The sequence below is a fragment of the Carcharhinus amblyrhynchos genome, chromosome 20, assembly GCF_965287045.1.
Source record: "Carcharhinus amblyrhynchos chromosome 20, sCarAmb.v2.hapA, whole genome shotgun sequence".
NCBI classification, from domain to species: domain Eukaryota; kingdom Metazoa; phylum Chordata; class Chondrichthyes; order Carcharhiniformes; family Carcharhinidae; genus Carcharhinus; species Carcharhinus amblyrhynchos.
The window spans coordinates 21464312-21478299 of NC_137343.1; the positions used below are offsets into that span (position 1 = coordinate 21464312).

Here is a 13988-nt window from a genome sequence, read left to right on the forward strand (position 1 = left end):
CAGCATCCCATTCACCTTCCTGACCACCTGCTGCACCTGCAGGCTGGGTTTTTGCGACTCATGCACAAGGACCCCGCGGTCCCTCTGCACCGTCGCCTGCTGCAGTTTTTCGCCACGTAAGTAATAGTCCTTCTACCATTATTCCTACCAAAGCGGACCACCTTGTACTTGCCAACATTAAATTCCATTTGCCATTTCCTGGCCCATTCGCCCAGCCTATCTAGATCCTTCTGCAGACTCTCCATACCCTCCGCACAATTTGCCGATCCACCAATCTTGGTGTCATCAGCAAATTTCGACACCATACACTCGGTTCCCTCCTCCAGGTCATCTATATAAATGGTAAATAGCTGAGGCCCCAGCACCGACCCCTGGGGCACTCCACTAGTCACCAACCGCCAATCCGAATAGCACCCATTGACCCCCACTCTCTGCCTCCTATTTGACAGCCAATCCTCTATCCACGCTAACACCCTACCCCCAACTCCATGCCCCCTTACCTTCTGCAATAGCCTCTTGTGAGGTACCTTGTCAAATGCCTTCTGAAAATCAAGGAAGACCACATCCACCGGCTCTCCTCTACCCACCGCCCTAGACACATCCTCATAGAACTCCAATAAATTTGTCAGACACGACTTCCCCTTAACAAAACCATGCTGCGTCTGCTCTATCAAGCAATTCCCCTCAAGATGCCTCGCTATTTCCTCCCTGATGACGGATTCTAACATCTTACCTACAACAGACGTTAAACTAACCGGCCTATAATTCCCCGCCTTTTGCCTGCCACCCTTCTTAAACAATGGCGTAACATTAGCCATTTTCCAATCTTCCGGCACTTCCCCGGAATCCAGCGACGTTTGGAAAATAACCACCAAGGCATCCACTATCACCTCCGCCATTTCTTTCAGAACCCTTGGATGCATTCCATCCAGTCCTGGGGACTTGTCCACAATCAGTCCCTCCAGTCTGTAGAGCACCGCCTCTCTAGTAACAATAATGTCATTGAGACCCTCCTGTCCTACCATCTTTCCATCGCTAACACTCCTATATCATCTATCCACCTTCTTTAAGACACTGCTGAAACCCTACCTCTTTCAGAAAGCTTTGAATCATCAGCCTCAACACCTTATATGACTTGGTGTCATAATTTGCTTTACAATGCTCCTGTTGTGATGATACTGTGCTATTTTGAAATATTTTAGTGCTGCTTTAAAAGGCAATGTTTTGTTACAAGAGTTGATTTGTCTGATAAACCTGCAGCAGATGCTAAGAATGTAGGATAATAACTGATTTTAGTTACGGAATGTGTTACTTTGTGGAGTTAATGGACCTTTCTTTTATTTAGGTTCTCCTGGGATTTTAGACTAGGTATGCAGTCATGTGAGCTTTGATTAAGTTGATTGACAGGGACAGAGTCATGTGCTTAATGGAAGGCACTATGCTTGCGGGAACAGACTAGTTTCAGTTTCATTTTAAAATACAGATAGTTGCCGCCTGGACTGCCAGAGGTAAGTAGTGTCATTCTCTCTCTCTCTCTCTGATAAGACGTTTTTGAGGACACCAGGACTGGTAACCTAAGTCACAGCAAATATTCCTGTGTTTTGCTGACTAATTTTAAAAAGGGTGCTTTATTACTTGAATTTGTGATAAGTTAGCAGATAAGACTTGTATCTTGTCAAGTACTGTTCAATTGTTAAATGTTAAAGTAATGTATTTGTTGTAGCTTCACCGTATTGTTAAATAACTTTGTTTTGATAAAAGCTCCCTGGTTTGTCAGTGCAATCAATTCTGGAGTGAAACAGCCTATCCTCACACTAATGCCAAAATAGAAAATTGTTGGGGTCTAGCCTGGTTTCATAAAATACCTTGGAGTTTCTGATCTGGTACCCTAACACTCTGAAGCACTAGGAAGATGTTTTATTACCTTTACAGTTTTATTTCATTTTGTAGGCTTACATTAACGCTGCAATGAAGTTACTGTGAAAATCCCCAGGTTGCTACACTCTGGCACCTGTTTGGGTACACTGAGGGTGAATTTAGCATAGCCAATGCACCTAACCAGTACGTCTTTCAGACTGTGGGAAGAAATCTGATCACCAGGAGGAAACCCACACAGGCACAGGGAGAACGTGCAGACTCCACACAGTGACCCAAGTGGGAATCAAACCCAGGTCCCTGGCAGTGTGATGCAGCAGTGCTAACCACTGTGCACCATCATGCCACCCTCTTAACGGTGCTGTATAAATATAATTTAAGTTATCGCTGTTGGTTAACTCCAACCTTACCCAAACACGCACTTAGGAAAACTTGAGCTTTGTCCAATGATAACCTGTGCCTAACTTCTCTCTGCTTTGGTAATTGAAGTGGGGCCCTCCGTGTATGTACAGACACTCCATAAGAAGCCAATAAAACTTCTTGGCTCTCTCATGTGAGACTCTTAACCATAATAATTAGCTTCAAGGTGTTAATTGGCCAAATTAATGGATAATTCTGAAAAGCTTACCTCTTTTTACATCCAATGCCAAAGTATCCAGCTGGACACGTCTCTCTGCAGTACCTTCCTCGGTATCCAGAATAACATGAGCATGATCCGTCCGCAGGGTTACATTTCCCGTGCAAACACAGACAGCGCTCACATCTCGGCCCCCAGAATTTCTCCTTACATTGACACCTCCCAGTCAGCTGGTCACACGGCGAGCCGTTACAGGAGCACTGATTGTGGCAGCTACGCCCCCACCAGCCGGCCTGGCAGATGCACTTGCCCGTTTTGGGGTCGCACTGAGAGTTCGAGCTGCAGTAACAGATGTTTGAACAGGTGGTACCCCACCGGCGCGGTTCACATTTACACTTCCCGGTATCCTGGTCACATTTGCCGTATTGGCACGGGCAAAGTCTGTTGCATCTTGGCCCCCAGCGGTTCGGGTTACAGGTACACTTGCCAGTCGCATCGGCGCAGCGCCCGTTCGGGTGGCACAGACACATCTCCTTGCAGTCCGGGCCCCAGAACCGTTCAGGACATTCTGAAAAGAGAAAAGATCACTGCTTAGGCAGCTCTTAAGGAATAACTTCCCAGCTGTGCTCAGTGTTTATCTGCATGTTGTTTTACAAGCAGCTGCAGTTTGACACTCACTGTACAAACGCAAAGAAAAATTGAGGGCACAAAGAGGCCATTTAGCAAATTAAAGCTCATGTTTTGCTACTCAAATTCTCCCATGATGACATCTAACTGGATTTTGAAAACCTTTTCCACTCCATTACCTTGATTTTAAAATTCTTACCCACATTTTTAAATCCCTCCCTGGCTTCAGCCCTCCCTACTTCTGTAACCTAAAATCCTACAAGATGTGCATACTCCTGCAATTCTAGCCTCTCACACATCCTCTATTTTAATTCAGTTTTGGCCATGCTTTCAGCAATGGAAGCTCCAGGACTCCCTCTCTGCCTTCTCTACCTCACTCTGCTCCTTTCAGGCATTTGCTAAATCATTGTCTTTGATGAAGGATTTAGTCATTTGTTCTAAAATAGCCTTTAAGTGGTTCATGTCAGATTTAATTTGATAATACTCCTGCCTGTAAATGCATTTTTCACTGCATTTTTTAAACATTCATTTCTGGAATGTGGGTCAGCATTCATTGTCCATCCTTAAATGTCCTTGAACTGAGGGCATTTAAGAGCCAACAACCACCATTAAAGAAACCATTATAACATAAATTGTTGGTAGATGTTCCATTAATCTAAATGTTTATTATACTTCGGTAAAGAAATATCCACCATGATGTGATTTTAGTTTTTTTTAATTTAAATAATGTTTCCTACTCCTACAGGTCTGAATCATCTGCTAATGGCAAGAATCTAAGTTCACCTTTCCCAGGCCAATTAGTTCCTGATATAAGAGAACTCCTGATTGTGCTGAGCCAGCTCCCTACTGTTCCTCAATCACATTTCCCATTGTACTTGAGATTTAATTTTGCTGCTCGCCTCTGTGTTGCTTTTAATACATGTATATACTTTTTGAAATCTGCTAACTATAGAAATATGAAGAAGAATAATAAACCATTCAGCCTTTTGAGCCTGTCCCACCTTTCAGTTAGATCATGACTGTACTGCGTCTCAAATCTATTACCTATGCCTGTATGACCGAATCATAATCTTATCAAACTCTGTCCCAAGTGCTGCAATTATCTTAACATCCGCAGGCTTTTGGGATGTGAGTTCAAGATTTCTACAACCCTTCCTGCAATAAAGTGTTTCCTCATTCTGTTCCCAAATAGCCTTGCCAAGTAGCCAAATAAGCATGTTAAGGTTAGGTCTGCTTGTGCTTAATTTAAAAACAAAGAGCAAAGAAAGCTACAGCACAGGAACAGGCCCTTTGGCCCTCAAAGCCTGCACCGACCATGCTGTCTGCCTTAACTAAAACCCCCTACCCTTCCAGGGACCATGTCCCTCAATTCCTATCCTCCTCATATATTTGTCAAGGCGCCCCTTAAAAGCCACAACTGTATCAGTTTCCACTACCTCTCCCAGCAACGGGTTCCATGCACCCACCACCTCCTGTGTAAAAAATCTGCCCCGTACATCTCCTTTAAACCTTGCCCCTCGCACCTTAAACCTGTGGCCTCTAGTAATTGCCTCTTCCACCCTGAGAAAAAGCTTCTGACTATCCACTCTGTCCATGCCTCTCATAATCTTGTAGACTTCTATCAGATCTCCCTTCAACCTCCTTTGTTCCAGTGAGAACAAACAAAATTTCTCCTCATAACTAATGCCCTCCATTCCAGGCAACATCCTGGTAAATCTTTTCTGTACCCTCTCCAAAACCTCCACATCTTTCTGGCAGTGTGGAGACCAGAATTGAACACTATATTCCAAGTGCGACCTAACTAAGGTTCTATGAAGCTGCAACATGACTTGCCAATTTTTAAACTCAATACTCCAGCCGATGAAGACAAGCATGCCGTATGCCTTCTTGACTACTTTCTCCACCTGCATTGTCACTTTCAGTGACCTGTGTACCTGTTGACCCAGATCCTTTTGCCTATCAATACCCTTAAGGGTTGTGCCATTTACTTTTTATTTCCTATCTGTATTAAAACTTCCAAAATGTATTACCTCACATTTGTCCAGATTAAACTCCATCTGCCATCTCTCCACCCAAGTTTCTAACTGATCTATTGTGCTAAGGTTTTGTAATGCACCGGCAGGGTCGCACTTGGAACATTGCGTACAATTTTGCTATTATAATAAACAGTATACGTTTACCATACCTGTTATTTTGTACAGTTGCACAGTGAGTTAGCCTGGCCCCACTAAATAAACAGTAAGTTTGCATTGATACACAATGGGTGGTTCTTGCCTGCTGCTAGCAATTTACTGTTGTAGAGATAAGTAGCAAAGTAGGCTGTGAGGAGGACACAAAGAGGTTGCAAAGGGATATAGCCTGGTTAAATGGTGGTGCAAAATGGTGGGAAATATGTATAATGTGGGAAAGTGCTAAATTATCCACTTTGATAGAAAGAATAGAAAAGCAAGATTTTTTTGCAAGTTGGAAGACAACAGCAAATATTTGTATTCAGAGTGACCTGCACATCCACAAAACATAGAAAGTTAACATGAATGGACAGCAAACAATAAGGAAGGCAAATGTTATGTTAGCCTTTGGTGCAACTGAGTTGGAGTATAAGAATAAGAATGTTTTGCACTGAATATATGGGGTTTTGATGAGACTGCACCAGTGATACCATGTTTTTGTTTCCACACTGAAGGATAAATATACAGGGGAGGTGATGGCTGAGTGATATTATCACTAGATTATTAATACAAAAATTCAGCTAATGTTCTGGATATCTGGATTCAAATCCTCCCAGGCCAATGATGGAATTTGAATTTAATAAAAAATAATGGGAATTAAGAATCCACTGATGACCATGAAACTATTGTCAATTGTCAGAAAAACACATCTGGTTCACTAATGTCTTTTAGGGAAGGAAACCTACCATCCTTATCTGGTCTGGCCGACATGTGACTCCAGAGACACAGCAATGTGGTTGACAGTCAACTGCCCTCAGGCAATTAGGAATGCCCATTCCCACAAATGTATAAAAAAAGTGTGGGTGCAACATATCAAACGAGAGGATTATCCTATGAAAGGCAACTTAATAGAGTGGACCTATATTTTCCTGAGTTTAGAAGAATGAGAGGTGTTCTCAGTCAATTGTATAAATGCCCAGTGGGCTTGACAAGGATAAATGTTGGAAGATGTTTTTCCTGGCTGGAGAGTTTAGAACCAAAGATCATAGTCTCAAGCTAAAGAGGTGGGACATTTACAGCTGAGATGAGGGAAAATTTCTTCACTTGTAACTTTATGAATTCTCCACCTCAGAGAGTCATATGAAGATAGGGCAGATAAGGAAGCTGACATAGAATTTCAGCCATAATCTTAGTTAACAGCAGACCAGGTACGAGAGACCCTATGGCCTACTCCAGTTTCTAGTTCTATTCTTATATTTCTTATTGTTCCCTAAATTTCCATTTTGTACTTTGCGGGTCAATTTTCCTAAAAAAAAACGACTAAAATGCCCAACTGACAGGAAAACAAAACTTTTGTTTTCCCGCCTGTTTTTTGGACAAACTTAATAGAATGAATTTCCTGCACTCTGTGCAACACAGAGGATTTATGTTTTGGGGGGGTTGCGGAGATCAGTGCACATGCGCCGATCTCCCAATATACTGGGGGATTGGTAAACACACACCTCCCTGCCTGGACATCACTGGCCTTCAGATTGTTGGCCAAGGCTGCTCCCCACACCACTCCCCCATGACATCACTGGCCCTGAACCATACCACACTACCCTCCAGGGTGGGGGTGGAGGAGGGTAGTGGGATAAATGAGTGGGAGTGATGGGGCAAGCCGAATTAGGGAAGCCGAAATAGGAAAATTGCTGGTCCTGAACCACACCTTGAACGCCAGTCCCAAACCCTTCCCTCCCCAATCACTGATTGGTCCTGACCTCTTCTTCCATCTAACCCCCTCCTATGGCCAGCCTCCTGATGGCCAGATCCAGCTTCCGATTGCTGGCCCCATCACTACTCACCTGCCCCAGACCCCCATGCAAAGTGCATCCTTCCCTCCAATCCTACTTCCTCCCAACCCCACCCTACCTAGTCTGGCTCTGCCCTATCTGACCCCACCCCCTCAGGCCCCACCCCTTGGCCCTGCCTGGTGCTCACTGGACACTACCAGGGTGCCAGGCTAGTAGTGCCCAAGAGGCACTTCCCTCTTGCACACAACCTCCTGGAGGGGCCTTACTGACCTCTACTACCACAAATGACACCATCAAGCCTGGTCTCTGTTGCTGGGGACCACACATGATCCTCGCTGATATGGACCTCCACCGGCAGGATCAGAAACCATTGCGCCCTGGGCTCACTTAAGAGATGCAAATAAGTATTTCCATCTTGTAATCAACCTTGCGTTGTTTCCCTACATGAGGCTGATTACATGGGAAAAAAAAAGCCCAGCCGGTCGCGATTCCTGTTCTCGTCCACCCAATGACAATTCCCGGCTCGCTGTGCTACTCAATGCAGCGGGCCTGGAAAATCACCCCACTCCTGCTCATTTTTTTAAAAGTGATGTTTTTTCCAGTCTTTCTCTACTCAAGGCCTTCATTAGACAATTTCTGTTTTTCATTTCCAGTGTATAATACATTACTTTTATAGCTATTAAATACGACTGCAATTTATCTACCCAATCCCATGTTGGATATAAATCCTCCTGAAAACTATTGGCTGTACCCTCCTTCCCAGCTATGCTACTTGTTTCAGTGCTCTGTGAAAATAACAGTAAATTGCTAGCAGCAGGCAAGGATCACCCATGGTGTAACAATACAAAATTACTGTTTTTTCAGTGGGGCCAGGCTAACTCACTGTGCAACTGTACAAAATTACAGGTATGGTAAGTACACAGATGCCTCCTCTGCGATCCAAACTGCTGCTCCTCCCACAAGACATTCATGTAGCACAGTGAGTTCAGTGTAGAAGCTGGTCATTTCGCAGTGCGAACGTGGCATGGTTAAACTGCTCCTCAGGGTGAATTTAACCATGTGGACCAACAGATTGGCACTGGTGGAAAGTCAGCCGTATGCACAGCTGGATAATTGAGATGAATGGGTTAGCTGCGGATGAGATGATAGCAACTGAAAACACACTGGGTACAAAACGGAGTCTGTGGGGTTAATTATAAATGGAAAGTAAAATTCCTGAGAAAACATGATGGAGCCTGACGTTATGCTGCTGTCAAATCACTATTCAGTTTATTGGGCTCTTCCACTTAAGTGTTATACTCTATTGTAGTGTCTGATGCCTCGACTTGCGGTGAGGATATAGATATTGAAGCTGAACCACACCTGTCTGGGAAATAGCAGACTCTCATTTTAGACGTGAGGTATGCTCCCGTCTTCAGCCAAGCTACTATTTTTTTGAAATATTTATTAATGTCACAAGTAGGCTTACATTAATACTGCAATGAAGTGACTTTGAAAATCCCCTAGTCGCTGCATTCCAGCACTTGTTCGGGTACACTGAGGGGAAACTTAGCATGGCCAATGCACCTAACCAACTCATCTTTCAGATTGTGGGAGGAAACCGGAGCACCTGGAGGAAACCCATGCAGATACGGAGAGAACGTGCAAACTCCACACAGACAGTAACCCAAGCTGGGAATTGAACCCAGGTCTCTGGCACTCTGAGGCAGCAGTGCTACCAATGTGCCACCGTGCTTGTAAAGAATCGCTGTCTCACCATAAACAGGGTACAGTTTCAAGCATCTTCACAAGTTTGTGGAGATTAGTATCAGAGGTGACTGAAAACGAACCACTCACCTCACCTTCTGAACGTAGCATGTTAAAATACAGAGTGAGAATTTTTTTAAAAATGTTCCCTGCATTCCAGTAAATTGATTTTAATACTCCAGAATGTCATTAATATTTCAGAGTACAACCCACAAATTGAAAATTGGTACATTGAGATTGCTAAAACATTCATGTAGATAATTAAATAAATAGAAAGGGAAGCAAGCTAACGAAATTTGTACCTAGATCACATCAATCAAAGGAGCAGTAAACTCATGTACAGATCTCTGAGCTGCACACAAAATTATACAAAGATTTTATTGATTCAGAAAGGTAAGAATGTTGTACAAAATCACCATTGATTCAGGGTATCTGTGTAACTAAATTACAATTCATTCAACATGGTAAGGATCACTCACTGTAACGTATGCAGTGTTTATTTATTCAGAGGGTTAAGGTTCACTCAAAATATAACTGCACAAAATTATGGTTTAGTCAACAGGGTAAGGGTCGCTCAGTGTGTAGTTGTATGGAGTGGTTGCTTATTCAGCAGGGGCCTAATTTCCCATTTGACAACTAGCCAGTGATGCTAATTCAACCGGTTTTACCATAAGCGTCACCTGACTGCTTAGCTGTACAAGATGTTTATTGAGCAGGGTACGTAAGAATAACTCTAGGAAGTTACCATTTTGCTGATACGTAAGATTGTACTCACTAGTCTCACAGTTGGCTCCGAAGTATCCATGCCTACAGCGGCATTCGTTGGGTCTGACACAGATTTCATTTGCCTTGCAGGTGAAGTTTCCCTGACAGAGAGCTGCAAGGGGAGAAAGAGAGAGAGAGAAACGGGGAGGAGATCAGGCTGGCATAAGGCACATGAAATTATTAATAATCGGAGTAAGAGGTGACTACCATTACTGACCAATTGGGCATTCATTGCCTTGCTGTTTCCACCCAGGGCAACACCCAACTTCAGGAGAGCTCCTGGGAGAGAGAAAAATGAGATGTAAAAAGTCTGATCATTGTATCTATGGATAGTACTTGCGCGCGCGTGTCAGAATAAATCTTTATTTTCTCTGTTAAAGTGCTCCGACTCAACAAAGCTGAATTAAACAGAACATTAAAACTTCTTTCCCATAAGTTTTAGAACTTGCCCAGTTCTTTTAGCAGTTTACAGACCACACCCCATTCCCAGTGGTTTCCAGTCATTGCAATAATAATTGCTTTCTGTCTGAAATAACATTAGGAGATTCAGACTGGAGGGAATGGGGAGCGGGGGTGGTGGCATAGAGAGGGAGCCGACTCCTGATCCCATTCCCCGCTCTGATTCTGCCAGGACATTTTTACAATTGCTGTTTGAGGCAATGATTGAACGATGAAAATGTAGAACAAATTATTTAGGCGAGAGGCACAGAAACTGTTGGAAACTTCCATCTCTAAATGTGTTTTTTTTAGAAGGAAGCAAATGTTTATTTTGAGTTCAGGGTATGGGGGGGGCACTTTATACTAGGCAGAAATTAAGCACTGAAGCAAATCGCTTATTTTAGGAGTTGGGACTGACAGGTCACAGGTCTCCAGGTGACATTTTCAGCTGAAGATGTCCCATTATATCCGCCTGCATCCACACAGGGGGGACTTGGGAGGGTCTCAGGATTCCCCACTTCAACTACCCCCTCCCTCCACGCCAATTCCCAATTCCTTACCCCTGCGTCTTGCACACATTCCTGCCGCTAGGACTGAGCTCCTGGCCTCGGTTCAGAGCCGCCAGAGCCAGCAGAGCAGCCCAGAAGCAGCAGCCCAAGCTCGGATCCATTGTGCAGACAGCCCGCCTTGGCATCTTCCAGAGCGAAGCAGCCTTCAAGCCATCCAATCAATCCAGTCTCAGCAGATCCCGGGGCTCAGCCCCTTGTCATCCGGCAGAGTGCAGACTGTGGGAGCATCCTCCAAAACTTCAATCCCAAATCAAGAGGAACAAAAAGGTCAAAAATCCACATCCAGTGAATGTATATCAGGGATTGGGAAAGCTGTGATCTTCAAAACACCACCCTTTCCACTCGCACATATTCACCCATTCTTGAAAATGTTCTTTTTTATAACAAAAAAACTTTTCCAACTCCAATCCCGTTATGACTGATTTTCTCCTTGTTTCTTTGAGTTACTCTCCTGCCCCAGTTTCCCCGGGGCTGCCAGTAACCTTGCTCCGAGGTCGCTCCTTCATTCTCTCGCAGTAAATTATTTTCACACACTCCCAGAGTTGGAAGGACTTGTCTACTTTTTTTCTCTCTCTCTCCCTCGGTTGTGTCCTGGGTAGAGAACTTGGCAGCAGCGAGCAGGCAGTCGAGAGAGAGGGAGGGAGAGAGAGAGACAGAGAAGGAGGGAGAGAGGGAACAGTTCTGGCTTTGGGAGTTCCAGCAGGAGGAGCTCAAGTAAGGGCACCCCCCACCCCCTTCGATACATTATTTCTTGCTTAGGGTTTGAGAGCTTTAAACACAGGCACACAATCAATTCGAGTATTTCTTACATTATATGTAAGATGTACTAATTCCCATTGGCGTGACCTTCCCGCTTCCTGAAGTCAGGACAGTTCCCAACGGTGTTCAGGAATTCTTCATAGTCCAGACCTGTAACTGCAGCCTCAGGATAGAAAATGTTACAGTTTACAGTGCAAGCGACTCAGGATTAGAAAATGCGGGTGATCCCTCTGAGAGAAAGCCCCTCGACTGATGTACTTTTCATTTTCACCCAGTTGTGAGAGTGTGAATAACGTTATTTGGGACACTATTGATCTGTTCAGTCAAGCAATTAACCCCATCTAATGATACCCTTGTCTCCACCAAAACACTAACTCTCCCCACCCCAGCTTGGTGTGATTCCTGCTCTGCCCAAGACCACAAGAAACTATAAAAGGTCCTGAATGTAGCCCAATCCATCACACAAACCAGCCTCCCATCCATTGACTCTGTCTATACTTCCCGCTGCCTCAGCAAAACAGCCAACATTATTAAGGACCCCACACACCCTGGACATTTTCTCTTCCACCTTTTTTCATCAAGATACAAAAGTCTGAGGACACATACCAACCGACTCAAGAACAGCTTCTTCCCTGCTGCCATCAAACTTTTGAATGGACCTGCCTCGCATGAAGTTGATCTTTCTCTACACCCTAGCTATGACTGTAACACTACATTCTGCACTCTCTGGTTTCATTCTCTATGAAGGGTATGCTTTGTATGTATAGCATGCAAGAAACAATACTTTTCACTGTATGTTAATGCATGTGACAATAATAAATCAAAATAAAAAGTCAAAACCCTGGACATTCATCAGAATATAAGACAGCACCAGGCTTTTTAACCTGTTCCATCCAGTGAGATTGTGACTTTTAAAGTTTATTTATTAGCGTCACAAGTAGGTTTGCATTAACACTGCAATGAAGTTACTGAAAATCCCCTGATCTGTGACCTGATGCCAAAAGCCTGCCTTTGCCCCATATCCCTCTGTACCTTTATTTATCAACCTCAGATTTGGAATTAACAATTAATTAAGCATCAGTTGCTGTTCGCACAGAAGTATTCCAAACTACTGCTCTCCTTCACTGCAGAAGTGTTTCCTGAGTAAATTTCTAGGGGGACGAGTTTATCAGTTCTGCCAAAACATTCTAGATTCCCCACTGCCACCATTTCAGAAGGGAATTACCCTGGAGTCTCTATTCCTGTTGCTGATGGATCTAGGATGTCCATGTCCCAGATTTACAGATTGTGTTGGTATCAGAAATGGGATGGGTTTTGGCTTCCATACTGTGAAACAACAGCCTGTTTCACATCTTTCTTCTTTTCGAGAGAGAGGGGTGGGGAGAAAAGGACTGCCGATTCGCTAACATACAATTTGCACTTTGTCACAAAGTGAAAATCTACATCCAACTGTATGCAACAGGGCCAAGCACCTCAGCACTACCTGTACAATGGACAAATTATGCTACAAGTACTATTGGTTATTTATCAGCAGTGTCCAGTGCTGGAGTTTTGAGTATCAGTATGTATGGATATTATTCACTCTTCATTTATGTGACAATACCATGCCTTTAAGAAATGTATTTTAATCATGTTTTGTGTGCAGGATCTGCTCTGTGTACTCAACCATTTTATTTGGATCCAGCAGCACAGTATTAATGCTGCAATAGCATAATTGACCTTAATTGTTACAATGTTTGCATTAATCTGAACTAATGCAGGGATTTTTTGTGTTTTCTCCTCTGATAATGCACAGTAGGGCTTGATTAGATTGATTGACAGATAAAATTGGGTGACTGGGTGGAGCTAGGCTTTGACAGAGAACTCAAAAGTAGTCTGTATTTTGAGATCTTTAGAGAAAGGCCACTTGCTCTATATGTCTTGCTCTGTCTGAAATGGAGACTGGAATCTGACAAGAAATAAGCCCTTTCCTCTGAGATTCAACTATTGGGGTGAAGCTTTCTCTGGAAGTTTCCTCTTGAGAATTAGCAGACAAGTATCTGTCTGGAACACTCTCCAGAGGTGTTAAAAGGCAAGAAATCTAGTATCCATGTAAACATCTTTGATTTCTGTACTAACTGATTCTAAAGAGGGATTTATGTCTATAAGGGGATACTGCTAAATTGGAACAATAGAGATTGCTAGCTGTTAAGCATTATATTTTGTCATGTTTAAGTTTTTTAAGTGGTAAAAGTTGTGCTAATTCTTTTTGTTATATTCTAACTGTATTCTTAAATAAAGTTTGTTTTGATAAAAGCTTCCTAGTGGGTTACTTGAACAATACCTTAGGGAAACACCTTATGCTCACCCTAATTTCAAAATCAAATATAAAAATTGGGGTTTAAGCTAATTTTAAAATATACCTTGGAGTTTCTGACCTGGTCCTTAACAATTATGAAAAGGTATATTGACAATGTCCTGTGATGGGTATGTTTATTATTTTCACCCAGTCATGAGAGCATGAATAACATAATTCAGGATGTTATTGATCAGTTCAGTTCCTACTATGATATCCTTGTCTCCACTAAAAGTCTAACTCTCTCCCATCCTGGTTGCTTACCAGAATATAGGAACAGCAACAGGACATTTAGCCTGTTCCACCATCCAATGAGATTATGACTGATCTGTGACC

The 13988-nt window shown here is 43.3% G+C and overlaps 1 protein-coding gene across 1 annotated transcript in view; it reads right to left on the minus strand.

Annotated features, from left to right (window-relative positions):
* scarf2 (scavenger receptor class F, member 2) overlaps nucleotides 1-11224 on the minus strand; it is a 96169-nt gene extending 84945 nt beyond the window's left edge. The window contains exons 1-4 of the mRNA XM_080208206.1: nucleotides 10550-11224; nucleotides 9769-9830; nucleotides 9562-9663; nucleotides 2504-3020 (exon numbers count right to left, since the gene is read on the minus strand). Coding sequence (XP_080064332.1) covers nucleotides 2504-3020; nucleotides 9562-9663; nucleotides 9769-9830; nucleotides 10550-10683 — 815 coding nt within the window. The 5' untranslated portion in view covers nucleotides 10684-11224. The remainder of the gene's footprint in view (nucleotides 1-2503; nucleotides 3021-9561; nucleotides 9664-9768; nucleotides 9831-10549) is intronic.
* Between the last annotated feature and the right edge of the window lie 2764 nt (nucleotides 11225-13988).